Here is a 19,821-nt window from a genome sequence, read left to right on the forward strand (position 1 = left end):
TTTATGCTAGCCTTGGTGGCTCACTGTGACCCTCCAAGTAGCCCCTCTCTCTCTAGGACCAGGTTTACAGTCTACTGAGCCCTTTTCATCATAGGCCAGCAAGAAGGCTGGTGAGAGAACTCCCACAGTCTCTGTTCAGCTCCTGTCCTGACAGGGGCCTGACTTCCCCTCCCAGGAGATGTTCCTGTAAATGGTAGCATTGTTGGCAGCCAACCGTGCACTGCCAAAGTGCCTACATTTCCCTGGCCACATTCCCTACAGCTCTCCTGCCTTCTCCCTTACCTAGGGTGTCTTCAGTAACCAGCCCTTCAGCTGCACTTCCTTCCCTCTGGTTCCTCCCTGTCTGACTGGAGTGAGCCCTTTTTATAGTATCAGCAGGGCCTTAATTAGAGTCAGGTGGTCACATTAACTGAATGGCCTCACCTGACTCTTTGCAGGTTAATTAGAGTCGGGTATTCTCATTAGCCTGGAGCAGCCCCTGCTCTGGTCAGTCAGGGAACAGAAAACTATTAATCCAGTGGCCAGTATATCTGCCTTCTGCTATTCTGCTGTACCCAGCTGCCCTGGGTCTACCACAAAGGGTAAACAGTGTCTTCAAGAAAAAATTCTCTCACCCCTGTTCATTACCAGACTTAACTATTGGCTATGGGATTCTGGATATTACTGGCTTCAAATAGAATGGTAAAAAAAAATAAAATTCCATCTTAAAATTCAGTAGAAGTTTAGAATTGGTATTCAAACATACAATACCAGATCAGATCTGTGGTCCATTTATACATCTAAGGGCTAATATGATCCTTGGATGTATAAACAGGGAAGTATGGAGATGATTTTTTAACTCTGTATACAGCATTGATAAAGCTGATAGTTGAATACTGCATCCAGGTCTGGTATCCACATGCTAAAACGAATACTGAAAAAGTGGAGCAGGTGCAGAAAAGAGCTAGAAAAATTATTCAAGAACTGGAGAAAATACCTTTCAGTGAGAGACTTAAAGAGCACAATCTGTTTAATAAATAATAACAATTTTAAAATGTTGAGAGGTGACTTGATTATGATGTATGAATACCTTCAAGGGTTGAAAATACTGGGTACTAATGGTCCCTTTGAGCTAATGGAGAAAGGCATAACAAGACCCAGTGGCTGGAAGTTAAAGCCAGGCAAATTCAGATTGGAAATACTGTAAGGCGCACATTTTTTAACTGTGAGGGTGCTTAACCATTGGAACAAACTACCAAGGGAAATGTTGTACTTTCTTGCTCTTGATGGGAGGTGTAGCTCAGTGGTTTGAGCATTGGCCTGTTAAATCCAGGGTTGTAAGTTCAATCCCTGAGGGGGCCATTTGGGGATTGGTCCTGCTTTGAGCAGGGGGTTGGACTAGATGATCTCCTGAGATCCCTTCCAACCCTAATGATCTATGATTCTATGTCTTCTAAAAATATGCTTTAGTCAGTCAAATTATTGAGCTTGACACAGGCATAATTGTGTGAATTTCTCTGGTCTGCAATCTACCAGAGATCAGACTAGGTGATCTAAGGGTCCCTTCTGGCCTAAAAATCTACAAATCTAGTCCAATATCTTTTTGCTCTGTTTGGATTCAAGAATACCCAGAACAGGTCATTATGGAATAAGTTGTCCATAAGAGGAATTTTCTTCCTAATATCTTATCAGCTAAGGTGGCTTACGACCTAAGCATGAGGGTTTACATCCTTTCTAATGTAACTGTGGATTTTCTCATTATTCATATTGAATCCTGCTATGCTTTTGGTCTAAATGATTTATTGCAACAGTTGGTCCCAAAGGCTAATTATGTGCTATGTAAAAACATTGTGTATTTGTAATATTTTGTTGCATTTTTATTTCAGTTCATCATTTGCAGTTTTATGTCCAGCCCTCCTGATCTACGGCTTTTTGATTATAACTATCCCTACTGGACCACTATAGTGGGTTACTGCATAGGAACCTCCTCTGTTATCTGCATTCCAATCTACATGGCTTATCGGTTGATAATCACCCCAGGAACATTTAAAGAGGTATCTGATGTGTTTTATTTGTTCAAGTTCATTTTTGATGGGATGTACTTCCCACCCCACTACCCAGCCATACATAAGAAGAGGTGGGGGAAATACTGCATAGGCACTTAAACAAAAAAGATGGTTTGTAAATGATGCTCCCATATTTACCAGGTGCTGGATGTATGGATCAGCATTGTAAGAAATACCTCTTTAACAGTTAAATCATGCCATTAATACAAAGGAATGGTGGGTTATGTATGATAGCAGAATGCCAGCTCTGCAAATAATTAACGTTGAGAATTCCTTTCTGTTTAAGAACAACTCTTCTGAGTGCTCTAAAATCCACATTGCCTTGAAATTAGCTGTGCCACATAGGGATGTGGGATAGACTGATTGAAATTTGGGGTCTTCTGAGCAAGCAGTTCCTGAGATACAGCTGTCCCCAGGAAATCAGCTTTTCTTAAGGTTGACAGATTCTATCAACCTTTTTTTGCTCAGACCTAAGGCTCAAGCCATGGCTCTGCATGCCCAAAGGATCTCAGTCACTGAACATTTACCCCAGCCAGTGCAAGGGACCCACTAACCTTTTGGAGGAGCAAAATTGAAAGTGAGTTCGGCTCTTTAGGCAGACACATGCTAACACAAGCCAATGGATTACTCTGTGCACATGTGGACAGAATCCCAAAAGAATTACTAGCCAAGCACAATCCACAGGACCTGTGTGACTCAAGGGGACATTATGGCCATTGAACCTGAGCAACACCCAGTTCAAACCCAACCCAGCGTAGAAAGCTGAAATGAAAACTAGGCATGTTGCTATAAACTGCCTTTGGCCAAGGGTGGTTTTTTTTAAATTTTGGGTAAATGTAATCTGAGTACAGCAGAAACTTCAGAAGGCATTTGTGCTATTTCAAAAAGAAAAGAAATTACACATGCGAATGGTTGCTAGTAGAGGAAGGGGATTTAAGAGGCAGAGGAGTGGAAAGGACGAGGGGTTTGGGTCTTCAGGGAGGCAAGGGTGTTATACAGAGAAGATAAATGGGGAGTGGTTTCGGTACTCAGGTTGGGGAGAGAGTGGGGATTATGGGAAAGTGTTAGGGGTGATGGAGGTAGGTGGCAGGGTAAATGGGAGAAATTAGGGGTGCCTGTCATCCCCACATTCTTCTCTTCCATGTGTGTGCTGGGAACAGGGGGACTCTTACCCTCTTGGGGTGTCTGAGCTCCTCTCCCTACTCGATTCACAGATTTCTACCCATTTCCTTTGCACACCTAGCTTCTCAAGTGCTAGTGGCTTAATGTGACAGGAAGGGGATGGTAAGGTGGGAATGGTGGCAGAGGGTGGGTTACATATTGTGGGGGATGATGGCAGAGGAGGGTGGAGCAAGAGAGCTCTACCAATGTTATCTCATACTTAAAAGTTACTGTTCTCCTCATGTAATAAAACTTGATTTGGGGGCACCAACGACTCTCTCACTGGGCTTTTAGTAACTCCAAACATTTCAAAGCACAACCATTATCCCTATTTCACTGTAACAAGGTGGGGGGTGGGAGAGGCACACATTTAGATATCATACAGCAACATCCTGGAGAGAACATGAGAGTCAGAAAACCTGGGCTCTATTCCGAGCTCTGCCTCATGCTTGCCGGGTGACCTTGACCATGTCACTTTACTGCTCTGTGCCTCAGTTTCCCCATCTGTACAATGGGGATAATGATGTTTCCCTCCTTGGCAAAGTGCTATGAGATCTATTGATGAAAAGTGCTATGTAAGAGCAAGGTATTATCATCATTACCTGGCCACAACTGCATCTCAGCTATACACCAGCATAACAACTAAAACTGCCTAAAACACCACTAACTCCTACTAACAACATTTCTGGTAAAAAAAATCTAGGAAATTCACTGACAAAAAATTTCGCTCATGGAGAGTTAAGGTTGCTCAATGGTATCTTGTGTCTTTCTTGAACGTCGAGTTCAGCAGAACTCAAACTGCCTGAAAACCAGGAACTGAAGAGTTAAGGTATACACCCATGCAACCTTAACTCTCCATCCTCGGAGCAATGCCTCACACACCTATAGCACTCGCTCACAGGCTGTCTTTGCACAGTACTACACTGGAACTATCTACACTGACTCCATCTGCTAAATTTAACAATCTCTTCGCCTTTATGCACATGATGCCATCTCACACGATGCTTTCACTTACCCATCATTAAACCCACAAACCACACACCTCCCACTTAGATGCTGAGAATCTCCTTGGCAAGAGGATCCCTGTGTGCACTGCTACATAACACAGAGCTTAAATAAGGCATACTGGATCTTTCACGGTACACATGGACTCTTTCCTTAGATTACACAGGAGGGTTAGAGAAAAGGGCCATACACACACCAAGACGGGCACAGACCCCCAGATTGTCTCAGATTACAATCACAGCTCTGTCAAACTCTCCAACTAACCTTCCCCTTTCGATACAGCTATACCTGCACAGTGAATGCCGCTGGAATGCACCCAGGCAATCCCCAGGGACTACTGCCAGCTCCAGGACCGCAGACTGTGGGCACGAACCTTAACTCTGTATTGCCTGGTTTTCAGAAGTCAGTTTTACAGAACTCAGTGTTCTGGAAGGGCACAAGATACCACTGTAACCTTCATTCTGTGTTAGGTTTTTTTGGTCAGTGAATATTTAAGATGGCTAACTGCTGAGAATGAGTGCCACTGAAAATCAGCTCATGTGGCGTCTTTGGCACAAGTGCCATAGGTTGCCTACCCTTGGGTTAGAAGATAGGGGCCTAGCAATATATTCCAAAGAGGTTCAGTCAACTCTAGCCATAGGCTGAGGAAGCAATACTAGTTTTGACCTAAAATCTATATAGACACACCATCCTGCTTCCTCCACCACAAAAACAAAACAGAAATAAACACAACCACCAAAACCATCCACCCCATATTTTACACAAGATCCACAGCAAACCGGGATGTAATCTGGAAACTTTAATTATTTATATGTAAATATCCATTCAGAAGAGATATGCTCAATAAAGCTGATAGTATTTAGGTAAATGATCATGAGGGCATTAATGCAAAAGCTCTGTAAATTAGCCTGGATGCTACCATTTATGTCAACTAAAAAAAAAATATAATAGTTTGTACTTCTATAGCACTTTACATCTTTAAAGTGCCATACAAACAAACTAAATTTCACAACACCTATGCGACCCAGGTAAATATGTATATCTTCCAAAGGTGGGTCAGATTTTTCTTTAAGCTAAATCCTTTACAGTGTCCCTTTTCAAGTAACTGCAAAGTTCTACCTGAAATCAAAATTTGCACAACTTTCGTCTAACATGTGTTTTCTTCTCAACAGCGTATTCTAAAAAGCATTACCCCGGAAACAGCCACAGAAATTCCCTTTGGGGACATCCGCATGAATGCAGTTTAAGTAACATTTTGGGGGGGAGGGGAAAAGGTGTAAAAGTTTAACTTTCCCCATGCTTCCCAACCCTCCATATTCCCCTTTCCAAAGAATTGAGTTTCCAGCTGAGCCAAGGAATGGGTGGGCGTTTTCCATGGAGGCCCAGACAACGGCAATGTGCATCTGGAAAATTGGTGCCTCCAGCATACAGATCCAAGCATTTCAACAAAACCAGCTGCACACTTCAAACCAGACTACGAGTTCACTGCTGAACTGATTCATTCTGAAAACATGAGGATGCATAAACCACTATAGGATGAGTATCATCTATTAAGATTAGATTTAGAATCTAAAATCTGTGACAGTACTCCTGTATTTTTCTCAATGTGATCATTTGTACTGGACCATGTTGTATTTGCTTCTAAAGATCTCATTGCTTAAACTGAGTTGAAAAATACAGGAAAATAGTTCTGATAGCCATATATTACCTGAGTAATACAGAGTTTTCTTGCGTAAAAATAATAGGACCCTCAGATCCTTGTTTTGCTGTGGAGTAGGCAGAGAAAGAAACAAACCTGAAAAGCACTATGTATGAAGACTGTGTTCAGTTGCACACAGTTGGTAGCATTATTCCCCTTCCTCCTTTATACCACTTACTTTTCTGCACTGTATGGATCACATCAGTTTTCATTAGTTATTTATTGCATAACAAGCACTCCACAAAAGAATGATTTTTAAAATTCGGGACTTCACAAAATACTCAGCCTCTTCTCTATTCTCCTCTGGTACCAGTTATACAAAACCCTCAGCCCATCCAGCTCTTGGTCATAGGTCAGCTGGCAAATGTTTAAGTTGTTAGCAATTGCTACACTCTGGTGCCATCTCCCTGTCTCTTTTAGCTGTATATTCATGACGACATTTTACAGACAGACTTAGCTTATTTATTCCTTTAGAAACTGTAGCCCAGTGGTGAATTGTTTGGCGGTCAGATGCTAGAGGTTGGACCATCAGAGCTACATAGACTTCTTTTACAGCTTTTTATCGGAATCAAACTGTGTTTTTTTCTGTTGTTTCCTTTTGCAAAACTAAAGCTTAGGGTAACACTTTATACTGGTTGGCACAAATATCAAGTCTAAAAATTCTTACAAAATGTCATGAAAATTTACTAGCTCATGTATTAAATTGGCTCATCCAGTCTTTATCCTGAAGATAAAAATAACAAAAAAACAATGCTATTTTACTCACTCTGGGCCAGTGGTGAGTACAATTCTGAAAGGATGAATTCTAATCATAACTTGATATATATTTAATTGAGGTATTTAATTCCAAATTAAGTTCTACGTACATTTAAATTCATAACAGTCTATAAGTACTTATGCCTGTCTAGCCAGAGGGTAGGTTAAACAATGATTACTTTTGAACTCAGTTGCATTTGCCCAGGTGAATTTCAGGACCATGGAATGACTATGCAGCTATATGAAAATTGCTTAGTTAACCCTATGCAGTTAACATGTAAGTAAAGGACATGTGCGTTATACTATTATCCTGTCACTAAAGCCTCACCAAATTTTATTATAAAACCTATCACAACTGAAGCTAAAATAGAACATAAAATCTCCTTGTACATCATGATTTGCCTATGTTAAAAATGAAGAGGTTCCATACAAGAATTCATGTAGGCAAGCATCAAGAAATTTCTTCTGAAAGAAAAAGCTTACACTGATACATACTACAAAGAACAGATGATTTGCACAGAGGAGTGCAACCATGATGTTTTTGCCTTTTGAATACTATACCATTTTCATCTTCTCTCACAAGACTTTTCTGCTTATGCATATAGACACCCACTTCAAATAATGTCTCTTACACTTAAGCCATAGACTTAAGATCACTTGTGTTGTAGGTCTCTAGCCCAACTTATTACACAGAAATAATTAAGAGTAATGATTGATTAATTCTGTCTCAACTGCTGACAAAGACTTACTAGGACCACACAAGTCATTTCTAAAGGGAATAATGTCTCTCAGTGTCATGAGAAAGATAAAATGAATCCATGTCTCACTGGATGATGATTTGCAAGGAGTAACTTAGCAATTTACCCCTCACATATATTTAAAAATGGCTTCTAAGATGGACTTACTTTTGAGGGGACATTCACACAGCGTATCTGCAGGATTTGAAGAAAAGTTATTTAAAATATGTCATAGGCTATTTTATAAAATGTATAAAAAATCAATAATTTAATATTCAGAATTAAAACTGACAAACCAGAAAATTAGAAACCATTTGATAAATTGTCAAAAGTTCAACTTTTTCTGTCATAAGTTTATTGCTGAAAAAATACATATGAAGTGACAGGGTAGGGCAAGCAGGATAATTACATATTCCTACCATCTAATTTGGAAGGAAGAAGTCTTACTATATCTTCTCTATTTTCCCTAATTTGTGTCCAGCCAACACCAGAACTGTGAAGTGTTTGTTTGCTTTTTTTAAATGGATACATATTCTAAGCGGAATTGCTGCCTGAGCCAATAGCTTTCCTGTTCCTTGCTAGGCTCATTCAATGACAGCTTTTCCCAGCCCAAACAGCACTGTTTAAAAAGGGATTTTTCCATCTCTGCTTTCTAACTTACAGTAAATCCAGTTGCAAAACACTCCTTCAATAGACATTTGGCTGTCTTCTGTCAGGAAGGAGATGGGGGTGGTTAGGTTCAGTAAGAGCATTATTTGCATTGAAATCAAAGTTTTCTTCCCAAACCTTTGTGCAGAAATTGAAACTCAGGACGAGTTCTGGTGGAGTAATAACTTTGCAGAGTAATAATGGCAGAAGTCTCTGCTTTTTAGTGGGAGGTGGAAGAGTACTGGGACTCTTCAGCAGTAACATTATGGTGCCATGTTACAGCTTCATAGATGTAACTGCAATTGCAAAAAAAAAAATCTTCACTTGCATTATTTAGACAGTAAGACACAACAATCTGACTTTCTGGGTGGTTACGGCACAGAAAATTGATTCATTGCCCCAGAAATACCAGAGGACTAGGAGACAACCAGGAAGTCCTGAGTTTAAAAACAAGGCCATTGACCCACTGTGTAACCTTGGGCAAGTCATTTGTTTTCTCAGACTCAGTTTCCTAGATGAAAAATTAAGATAAGCTTGCTTGTTTCACTGGAGTTCTGTGAGGACTGATACCTTTTACCACACTTTGAAGGTGAAAAGCACTGTAGACATGCGAAGTACTAGAAAGTAATTTTCTAGAACTACAGATTATAGTTCACAATTGGTGTTACACATTTTATATGCTGTAAAAGGCAGGTGGGCTGAACTGTAAATTCGCTGAGTGTTACTGACAGGCCTAGAACATTATTTGCTGACAGCCACTCAAGAAGTCCGACTCCCTTCTAGAATTTTTCCTTCAGTAACCAGTAAAAGAGTCTTTTAAAAGTTCATATAATCACTAGTGACAGTATCAGCTGTTTCCTTTATTGCTTTTTCAAATTGGAAGGAAAACTAGTATAATTTAATTACAAAGAATATGGACCTGATCCCACAGCATAATCCTATCAGCTTGTACAGTGAATGTAAAAACATACCAAATCAGAATGGTAGCTCTTCACATTTTATTGCAGTGGCTAACATGACTACATAAGGTGCTAGGCAGTGTGGGATCATGCCCCTTGTCGCTAACGAAGTTGTTGATACTTTATTATTCTCAAGACACTGGCAGCCTGATTCAACTCCCAGTGAAATCAATAGGATTGTTATAATTGACTTTACTGAGAGATGGATCAGATCCCTAAACATGAAACCACTGTCCTGGCAATCTGATAAGGCACACTAGGGCCCTGATTCCACAAAGCACTTAAACATGGGCCCGACTTTAAGCATGTGAATAGTCATCCAGAGGCTACTCACTCACCTGAAGTTAAGCTCATGCTGGGTGCTTTGCTGAATCAAGGCCTAGGACACAAGCATCAGCTTCCCCATTAACAAGCCTTATTAATCAGAAAGTTTCAAGTTGTTGTAAGGCAAACTCCACAATTAAACAACAGGTTAACCTGGTTGCCAAGCCATGGTAAAATTAACTCCCAACACATCTTGGAGTCACTGAACCACTGACTGACTATTGTACTTGTATGCATTATCTAAAGGAAAGAAGGTGTATGCTAAAGTTGGGACAGGTTTAATTACTTTTTAATCTTTTAATGCTTTCTGAGGAATGAGTAACAGGCACATTCTGGATATCTAGAATGTCAAGAGAACATTCAGATTTCTGAAGGGAAAAGGTTAATAAGGTAGGGCCGTTTCTAAACTACTGAACTTCTAAACTTTCTGAAACTACTCAGACACTATAGCTGGGAGATGCATTTTACTTCATATAACAAGACAAATCAGAAGTGGTATCACTTTTCTTCTCCTTCCTGGAAGTTCCTTAATATTGATGATAACCAGTATGACTCATAGTATTAAAATACTGGGACACAGCACAATCAGCTTAAGTAATTTCATCATTCAATCCACACAAGATGCGTAATTATAATGTGGCAGTAGTTCCCACAATGTGCGCAGTGCTTGCCAAGTACAAATTAAAATATAGATCCTGTACTAAAGAGCATTCAATCTTAAAAAAAAATGCAGGAGGGACACCCTTTAAATCACTTCCTTTCCTCTCCCTACAATAATCAATTGTCCTGGGTTTTAAGGGAATGAGTCCATAAGCAGGGGAAGGGACTGAGAGAAATGTTTTCTTTGCATTTATTACCTATTCTGCGTTATGTAATTGCAGAAGTGCACCATGTTCTCATTTACAGTCTTGGGTTTCCATGGAAGGCTGATGACTGGAAATGAAACTTTCTTTAAGAAGCAGAATGTAAATACTGGCCTGTTGAAAACTTTGCTTCATGCAAGTTTATTTGCTGCTGAGTTCATGGTTCAGAATTCAGTTGAGCAGTTCTGTAAATACAATACAGATCATTTTAAAAGACTCCGGGCTCCTCACAAGGAAAATCCATACAGCAGTCTTTCCAGTGCATTCTGAGAACAGGGCAGTCAGGAAGCCTTCCAAAAGTATATTAAAATGCACAGACCTTTCTTTTTCAGTATAATGCAGAAATACCATCTACACACTATATTTCACTCTTATCCTCCAGTCTGGTCACAGGTTGTTCTCCTAACAGTGTGTTAGGAAAATCAGCCATGTCAAATCATCTCTGGCTAGCTCAGAGACAAGCAAACTGAGGCCACATTGTCTGACCTCATTTATTTTTATCATTATTAATACTTTACTTTCTTTTCACATCTTTTCTTAAATCATTTGAGTCATCAACTGTCCCTCAGCTCAACAAGTAGATCTAGATACCTGTATTAGACATGGCATGTTACACCTTTGGCCAAAACCTTAGTTCTACTGATGCCACACGGGCTACACTGGATTTGGAAGCATTTCAGGCAAATGGATTCCTTCTCCTACTCCTTGGCTCACCTACCACAAAACTAGAGCCGCCAGTAAGTAGCACACCTTGTAAGTAGCACACCACCAGTAAGTAGCACAAACAGTGATAAGGGAACTTCCAGAACCAGTTTTATCTTTGTGAACTGGGAGCATGTTTACCTTTCAGACTTTAGTAAGAGAATTAAACTGGAGTTTTATTTGTATATTCCCTCTAACTTGTATATGATGCACTTGTATTAATTTATGCAGCTGTTTAGTTATGAATGTTCCAAGCTGGATTGTAAGTCATCAGTATGTGCCTTGTCTTGTAAACTGTTATTGTAATAAATTTAATATCATAATAAATAGGTACGTGTCCGTCCCATCTCTTGTTGGAGATAAAAGCATGGATTCAGAAAGACACTCGTTTTCCAACACTAAGATTCAGCAAAAAGCAGAGTATCCACACAGTCCACTACGCTGACAAGACTGCCTCAACAAAAGATGGTGTATCCTTTTAACTGTTTGTATGTTGGCTCATCCTTGAGAACATCACTTGAACTCAACTGTAATAGGAATATTCATGACATTTGTTTGAACAGAATCACAAAAGCAAACTCCTCCACGTTCAAAATAGATGATTAGTTGCTCAATAAGGTATTTGTGAATTAACATGGCTTTGCATTTAGATTTTTAAAACTCTTCTTTCATCTCTGTATTATGTAAGTCGGATGAGCAACATATCAGGGAAGCAGATAGACTGATGCTGCTACGGTTGAGCACCAAGATTTGATTAACATTTCCATTCAAGACATATATGCCAGGAATATTAAATTGCACTCTTTTCAGACAATTCACCTTAAGGTTTTGTCTTGATTCAAACTTAATGTAGGTAGGTGCAACTCCAATGGAATTTAACCCCTCTATAACAGGAATTTGGCCTAAAGTCGTCAACCACTATCAGTATGAACCCCATTTTTGTTCCTTTTGCATTCTGACACTCAACTGAGGATGCAGAGGAACCTCAAGCTTATCTCACATTCTACTACTGAACTTTTACAGACAGAAAAGGTCTTTTTTTATTATTGATTTCCAAAGGGAAAGAGAAAATAAAGCAGATGGAACATCATTTCAGTATTTTCTATATCACCGTTTGCAGCTGAGATAACCAAAGCCTTGGCAGGCAATGCCTTCTCAAACACACTCCCTTTCATGGAAAATGTTTAATTCATTGTAGACAGAACTATAAAAGGACCAGTCCACAAATTTGTTGCTTTTCCCAACCTTGCTACTGCTAACATTTCCTCTAACCACTGAGTAAGTATATGGAAATGAGTATCCTCTCTCTCCGGCCTGCATTAATTAATCAAAACCAGGGTTATCCAAAAGCAAAATACCCTGTTAAACATTATTAAAATAAATTGCACCTGGGTTTAGAAAAGGCTGAAGCAATGATTTTGGTGAGGGTTTGGAAAGTTTTCAAAGCAAGAGGGTGCCAGGGTAGATAAGAGAGAAAACTTGGTGGTTAAGATGAAGGGTCAGAAGATAAGGTACTGGGGCCTCTTTTGGCTTAGCCTAGGGACAGTCTAACTGAAGGCACTGGTGGTTGGCCACACCACTCTAGTTCAGTGCAGTTAGACTGATAAAACAGCTTGTGATTTCCCTGTGAAATGTAAAAGCAGATATATCACCAATATTAAAAAAAGCAAAAACCAATTCTGTTCTGAGAAACATTTTATGGTGTGTTGAAAAGGAGTACTGAAGATTCTGGCATCATTTCCCAAAACTGACTAGAATAGTGACTCACCAGCTGTTCCAGTCACACAAACCACACTGTGAGGCTCCTTGATGAGACATTTTTAAGCTTGACAAATTCATCCATGTCAGTGCAACACTTTCGATCATCCTTAGCAGGAAACGACCAGTTCACAAAATATTAGGAAATTAATTCTCTATTTGAGGAAGGGCTGGAATATGAAAGAATTGTATGTGATACCTCTAATTGTGTGTTGCAGATCTTCATGATCGGAATATACAAACTTGTTTCCCAGCACTTCAAAACAGTAAGGGATATTTACAACAATAGAGCATTTTCTAACCTTCTAATCAAGCACTGATAGATGAAGTGCAGGGCATTTCCTGAGGATTAAGAAGTAGGTGGTCCAAACTGCAGTTGAGAGATGCCTTGATGGCATTAATCCCTGGAAAATGCCTTGTTCCAAATTCTTTGTTGCTACTATGAAAACTGAGTACATAAGGAACACAGACGTAAGGATATTTTATTGTTGATATATTTACCCACATGACTATATAGAGCATTTGAGCATTAATGTCTTCTATAGTGGACAACTGAACTGCCCAAATCAGATCTTGACATTCCACTCATTGTTTCATACGTCTCTGACATGCCTCACTCACTAGAATTGTGCCTGTACTGAACAAGAACAGAAACTGGACCAGGAGATGCAGGCAAGTTCAGGAAGGATTATGGCATTTAATAATATAACCTACTTTTTTTACACCATAATTTTCAGGGGCATTTTATATTGAGTTTATAAATCATTTCAAATGTCACATCTTTTTGTATTAAAGATTCATTTGGAACAATGCCATATTCAACTTCATAGACTTCTAATGGCACGGCTAAAATCTAATAACGTAACTAAAGCAGTGCTCCAGAGCACAAAGACAGATAATCAAGAGGAGGAATATCATGAACATTTCACCATTTCTTCCAAAAAATTATCCTCGGATTCCCTTGTTCATAGTTACAAAATATGTAGAAATGAATAGGGCCTCAACACAAAAAGTTAGGGAAGAATGTCTAGAAAAAATGTGTACATTTCAAGAGGGAAATTAAGATAGTGTTTAACATTGCATAAATCTTGAGTAGCACGGCAGTGCAAAACTCTGATTCACCTGGCATCCGCACATTATGCATATGTTGGTGATGGCCTGTTGTATGTAAATGGACATATTCTATGGGGCTGTCCCAAATAAATGTGAATTTGGTCAAAGATACTGCAGATTCAGTCAAATACTCACCTATATGTAATCCTTCAGAAAGCTGAACCCGACCTTTTTTCTTTTTAGCTTTAAATCTGCATATGTGAGTTTAGTGCTGATGAATGATGCTGGAGTGACAGCTATAGAGCAGGAAAGATTCTCTTTATCCACATAACAGGTACAGAATGGGCAAACTTCCTCACATTGCCCCATCAGTGTGTAGTAGTAGGAGTCCATTTAAGACCATTTTGAAGAGAGGTGAGCGGATAGGTCACTTTCTGTGTCCATTCAATACTTGGCCTCAGTGTTAAGAAAGCTAATAAACGTGCAAATTAGTATTAACGATGGTAGGTTTTGTGAAATTTATTTTTGAGCACTGTTGGCATGTTCAGGGCTTGTATTCTAAAATAGCATAGTAAGGATGTACAATACACTAGCTGACCAATGAGGTCTAATCTCAAAATGGTGCACAAAAATCTGACTTTGATGGACTGATTATTACTGAAAGCCTTCAAAGATGTATGAAGTGTTATCAAGGGACTGTATGAAGAGCAGTTTGGCTGATAAAAATGGAAAACCTCTTCAAAACATAGTATGTGGCACAAAGACAAGAGGGAGAGAAAAAACCAAAGGGAACAGGTAAGAAAGCTTGGGGTGAAACAAAGAAATGAGAAAAGAGGTAAATGCAGGGGCAGACCTGTTCATAGTCCTAAAAGTGGAGACCATGAACATGACCTGGATGAGAAAGGTTACAGGAAGCTACTACAGGGATTTTAATAGGGGAATTAAATGTTCTCTATCCCATTACAAATCCCCTGATCCCAAACTGATAATCACTGATAAGAGTTTTACAGGATTACTTTTTTTTAATGTCCTATTTTAAAGCATCTCTGGGCTTGACTCTGCCTTTCCTGAATACCCAAATCTCTACCTGAACCCAATGGCAGTTTTGGAGCCACAAGGAATGCAAAAATCAGGGCTTTTTTCGGGGGGAAATAAATAATTGTAATGAATTGGAAAAAGATACAAGGTCAGACAATGGAAAGTCATGGACAAATTTCCTTTTTGGTTAGTTATAATTTCACCCCAGATATCCTGAGTCAGTTATAGACTGATAATGGCTTGTTGGAACTCAATCCCATTCTTAACATAGAAAAACCCTTGTCCTGGGTATGGTAAACACACTCTAAATCTCAGTATCTTGGCCATATAATTTAGCCTGAAAACACTCAAAGTAATGAGGCTCCATGCAAGTGGTCAGCTGCAATGTTTATTAGGGTTTTTAAAAATCTGTTTTTAAATTACAAGAACGCAGTAAAATTATATCTGGAATGTCTAAACCATCTTTTCAGTTCCTTTGAAGCCTAAGTTCTTGACACTGGCACAGCCACTGTTAAGTAAAAGATACACACTTTCCAGGAAAAAAGTACAAAAAACTACCAGGAAGATTGCAGAAAGTATCATTTAAAAATATGATCTTTGCCAGATTTTCTACTTGCCAAGTTACGGTTTAGAGTGACTTTTACTGCTGTTCTATAAACCCCTGAAAAAATGGGTTTATTCTGGCAAGTTTAACATATTAACTATAGCCCAATAAGCAGGTATGACTGTAATCAGGGCCGGTGCAACCATTTAGGCCAACTAGGCGGTTGCCTAGGGTGCCAAGATTTGGGGGCGCCAAAAAGTGGCGCCCCCCCAAATTTTTTTAAATGCTTGCAGCTGCTGCTGCTGGAGGGGCTGAGCTGCAGGCGGCAGCAGCTGCCTGCAGCCCAAGGTGTCCCCCGGGTCAGTGCGCCGCCACCGCGCGCCAGCCCAAGACCCCCCCGCATCAGGGAGCCGCCGCCGCAGCCCAGGGCTCCCCAGCCCCCGGGGTCAGGGAGCCACCGCCGCAGCCCAGGGTTGCGCCCCCCCCGGGGTCAGGGAGCCGCCGCAGCCCAGGGCGCGCCCCTCCGGGGTCAGGGAGCCGCCGCCGCGACCCGGCAGCCCAGGGCACCCCCCACCCCGGGGTCAGGGCACCCTCCGGGGTCAGGGAGCCGCCACCGCAACCCGGCAGCCCAGGGCGCCCCGCGGGGTCAGGGAGCCGCCGCGCAGCCCAGGGCGCGCCTCCCCCCGGGGTCAGGGAGCCGCCGCCGCATCCAGGCAGCCCAGGGCGTCCCCACTCCCCCTGGGGTCAGGGAGCCACCGCCGCGACCCGGTAGCCCAGGGCGCCCCCCACCCCCGGGGTCAGGGAGCCGCCGCCGCAGCCCAGGGCACCCTCCCGGGGTCAGGGAGCCGCTGCACGACCCAGCAGCCCAGGGCGCCCCCCGCCCCGGGGTCAGGGAGCGGCCGCCGCATCTGGCAGCCCAGGGCGCCCCCCACGCCAGGGTCAGGGAGCCACCGCCGCGACCCAGCAGCCAGGGCGCCCCCCGCCCCCGGGGTCAGGGAGCCGCCGCCGCAGCCCAGGGTGCCCTCCCCCGGGTCAGGGAGCTGTCGCCACCGCAACCCGGCAGCCCAGGGTGCCCCCGGGTCAGGGAGCCACCGCCGCAGCCCAGGGCGCCCCCGGGGTCAGGGAGCCGCTGCCGCGACCCGGCACCCCAGGGCACCCTGCCCCGCCCCCCGGGGTCAGGGAGCCGCGGCTCCGGTGGACCTGCCGCAAATGTCCCTGCGCCTAGGGCGCCAGAAACCCTAGCGCGGGTCCTGACTGTAATACATGAAGTGGAAAGATATAATTGATTTGTCTCATAAGGAAGCAATACTGCAGCTATTTCCACTAAAGATTAGAAAAATACAGGCATCAAAGAAAGATTTAAGCACTGGATATAGTACATATCTTACATTTTATTTTAAATATTTCTGTACATCAAGCACCAGAAACAAACAAAACACCCCACACATGTTATATACGTTCAAATCCAAATATGTCAAGATGAAATTTACCTGGTTTACAAAACAGCACAAAACATACAGGGTCAGCTCAATTATTATTCTATTTATTTTGCCTGGATATCCCTCTCTTTAAAGTTCTCCCTCCTGTACACTCTCTGTTAACTTCTTTGGATAGTGAGATCTGACAGTAATGGCTGAGAATGCTGCTGCTCCAAAAGAGGAGTTGTACTGGTATTAGCTGATAAGGATTATATGCAGGCTGCCACTGAGGTATTCTCACCTGTACAAGTTTAGAATCCATAAGTGTGACTTCCTATCTTTGAATAAATGATAGAGCAAGCAGAGGCTATGGTGCTGAAGGCCAGGATGGATAGAACCAGTCAAATTAAACACCTTGCCTGTACATTTGACTCGATGAAGGTACAAAGACCATCAAAACATTTCAAAACAGAAGTTTGTTTTATTAAATTACTGAGTTTAAAAAAACCCAGAAATAAATGGTCAGGAAATACTTTCATTTCAACACAGAGTTCTTGCTGCAGTGATTTTTCCATCAGTGAAAGTGGATCATCTCTTGGTTTATGGCCACTGAAATGAAGCTAATCCTCTTCTTTCTCTATATAGGATTTTGTGCTAACTCGTGCCATTTGCCTAGCCAAGTAGCGATCCCTTGCTGATACCACTGTCTCTTCACTGCTCCGCTTGGCAAATTTGCTCACATACAGAGATTTTTTTTCCATCTGCTCTGCACCTTTTTGCTTTTCCTCTTCATCCTTACCTTTTGGCTCAGGAAATCTTTCAGAGCATGAGATTCTCTCATCATTACTCTTTCTGTCCTTTGCCTTTGTCTCTTTTTCCTGGTCACACTGTCTGTCTTTTTCTAAGGATCTAGGGCTACTTTGCTTCTTGTCCCTGTCCTTTTCTGAGTCTCGAGGACTACTTTCCTTCCTGTCCCTGTATTTCTTGTCATCTCTCTCTCTTTTTTCCTTCAAATGTTCCTCCTTTTCTTTGCATTTTTCCCCTCTTTCTCTATCACTGTATCTGTCTTTGCCATTTCTTATTCGCTCTTTTTCTCGTTCCCTTTCTGAATACTTGTCCTCCCTCTCTTTCTCTTTCCTACCTTCTTTGTCATATCCTTCTCTCTCTTTTCTATCTTTCCCCCTCTGCTTGTCCTCCTGCTCATTCCTCTTTCTGTAGTTATCTTTACTGGTATGATCCCCATATCTGTGTCGGTCTTCCTTTTCCGTCCGGTGATCCTTTTCCTGGTTTCTATTTCTTCTCTCATAATCCCTTTCCTTGTGGTGCTCATCTTTTTCCCTTCTACCTGTTCCAGTCTCTCCTCTCCTAGGACTATTTATATCGGTTTTTGTGTAGTGACTTCCCTCCTCACTGGAAGATTCTGATGAGTTGGAGTGTTTCCGGCTCCTGTGATGTTTGGAATCCTCCTCACTGCTCTCAGAGCAGTCTCGATTTTCCTTCTTTTTAGAACTAGCTCTGCTATTTTTATGATCATCATCACTACTATCACTTTCTAAGTCACTGTCTGCATCTGGGTTATCCTCTTCCTTAGCAGGGGTTCTAAGTCTTGGTCTCTCATCTGGACTTTTGTTTCTTTGGATGGATTCATCTGAATTAGTGGTAGATTTTCCTTCCTTTATCCTAGATTATGTTGTTGATGTTGTGGGAGAGGAAAAAAAAGAGATATTACATAGCCTGCAGTGTCAAACTATTCTGGAGTTTGTGACTTCTTGTTGGGACTTGAGCAACACTGTTAAGAAGTGATGCAGCTGAAAATTCTAAGCAGTCAAATCTGGTCTGTTGTTCCACTTCTAATATGCCAACTCTGAGCGATTTGTATTGAAAGTTTGCATTGGGTTCTTTGGTACTGTACATGTCCTAGAAAACAGCAGCTTTGATTTTCACCATACTGAAAAAGTAGGATTTGAATTTCAAGAATGAGTAGTTTTACAGCCCTATCATCCTTATTTAAAGGACAGGACATAGATTTGTATCCTGGTAATATTATCTATATGGCACACCATTTTCCTAAGTCTCTCACAATCCTACCCATGCCACATAGTTCTATATAACGAAGAAGAGGGATTTTTTTTTTAGTGACAGAGTTACAAATACAACTCTCATTATTTTAGTAACAGCGGTAAATTGAACTCCTCATGCTAAAGGTATGTCCTCATAAGACACTACAAGTTTTAAAATTGCAACACAATATTCCTGACTCTTTCTGCGCTTGTTGGCTAGGATCTCACTCTTGCGGTTAAACTGACACTAGCATCTTGCTACAGTTCTTAACTTGTTAAATATAATAAAACAGGAAACGTGGGACAAACTTTCAGATATCAAACTTGGACAAGGCCCCAAAATGTTGCAATACGTCAGTCTTTTTTGACTGATAAAGTGTATCTTTAATTCCATATCCCACATGTCTGTTTTCACTAATCATGTAGCTACAGCAACAGTCTGTGGTAAATACTCCTTGGGAATCAGTGGACCATCTGGTTAGGCTGAAAGTTTGATCCATGGTTTAAAGCATGGTTATCCTTGGAAAAATGACTCTAAAAATTACACTGCAGTATTCCATAGTTATTCTCTTTCAATGATCTTCCAGATCTAAATGATGAAGTTTATAAATCAAAGGTGAAATTTCTATTTGGGAGTGCTGGAAATTCTGTCTGACATCTGAAAATCAACATGTTTTCTTTCCATACCTTACACCAGTTTAATGAAAAAAATCCACAACTCAGCTGACAGTTTTGTTGGATTCAGCAGAATAGATTCCCATTTGTCTTCCCATAGATTAATTAGCTCTACAGGACTCAAGAGCAGCAAAACTTGTTTCTAGCAAATAATTATGGTCTGAACATCCAGAAAGCAGATACGCTAACTAAGAAACCACATTCTGAAAGTCACTATTCTGAACATAACTGCTCTTAAACACTGAGAGAATTGTTCAAGCACGTACAATAGCAAGTGGGTTACTCACTACTGCCATTGCTTCACAAGTATAGCTAAATCAGACAGTAGCATATGGATGGCTTCATAAACAGGCAAATGTGAAAAGCACAGTTCATT

General features: G+C 41.2%; 2 protein-coding genes across 5 annotated transcripts in view; one reads left to right on the forward strand and one right to left on the reverse strand.

Moving 5' to 3' along the window:
• SLC6A4 (solute carrier family 6 member 4) overlaps window positions 1-11,208 on the forward strand; it is a 38,785-nt gene extending 27,577 nt beyond the window's left edge. For 2 of the 3 annotated variants that reach the window (XM_075073909.1, XM_075073910.1), the window contains one exon: window positions 1,866-2,325. In XM_075073909.1, coding sequence (XP_074930010.1) covers window positions 1,866-2,144 — 279 coding nt within the window. In that variant the 3' untranslated portion in view covers window positions 2,145-2,325. Of the gene's footprint in view, window positions 1-1,865; window positions 2,326-5,383 lie in introns of those variants that run through there. The other variant, XM_032788784.2, reaches the window with a different exon arrangement.
• Window positions 11,209-16,663: 5,455 nt separating this feature from the next.
• Window positions 16,664-19,821, reverse strand: part of NSRP1 (nuclear speckle splicing regulatory protein 1) — a 34,630-nt gene continuing 31,472 nt past the window's right edge. For both annotated transcript variants that reach the window (XM_032788786.2, XM_032788789.2), the window contains one exon: window positions 16,664-18,390. In XM_032788786.2, coding sequence (XP_032644677.1) covers window positions 17,331-18,390 — 1,060 coding nt within the window. In that variant the 3' untranslated portion in view covers window positions 16,664-17,330. The remainder of the gene's footprint in view (window positions 18,391-19,821) is intronic.

Source organism: Chelonoidis abingdonii, chromosome 20 (genome assembly GCF_003597395.2).
Source record: "Chelonoidis abingdonii isolate Lonesome George chromosome 20, CheloAbing_2.0, whole genome shotgun sequence".
NCBI lineage: Eukaryota > Metazoa > Chordata > Testudines > Testudinidae > Chelonoidis > Chelonoidis abingdonii.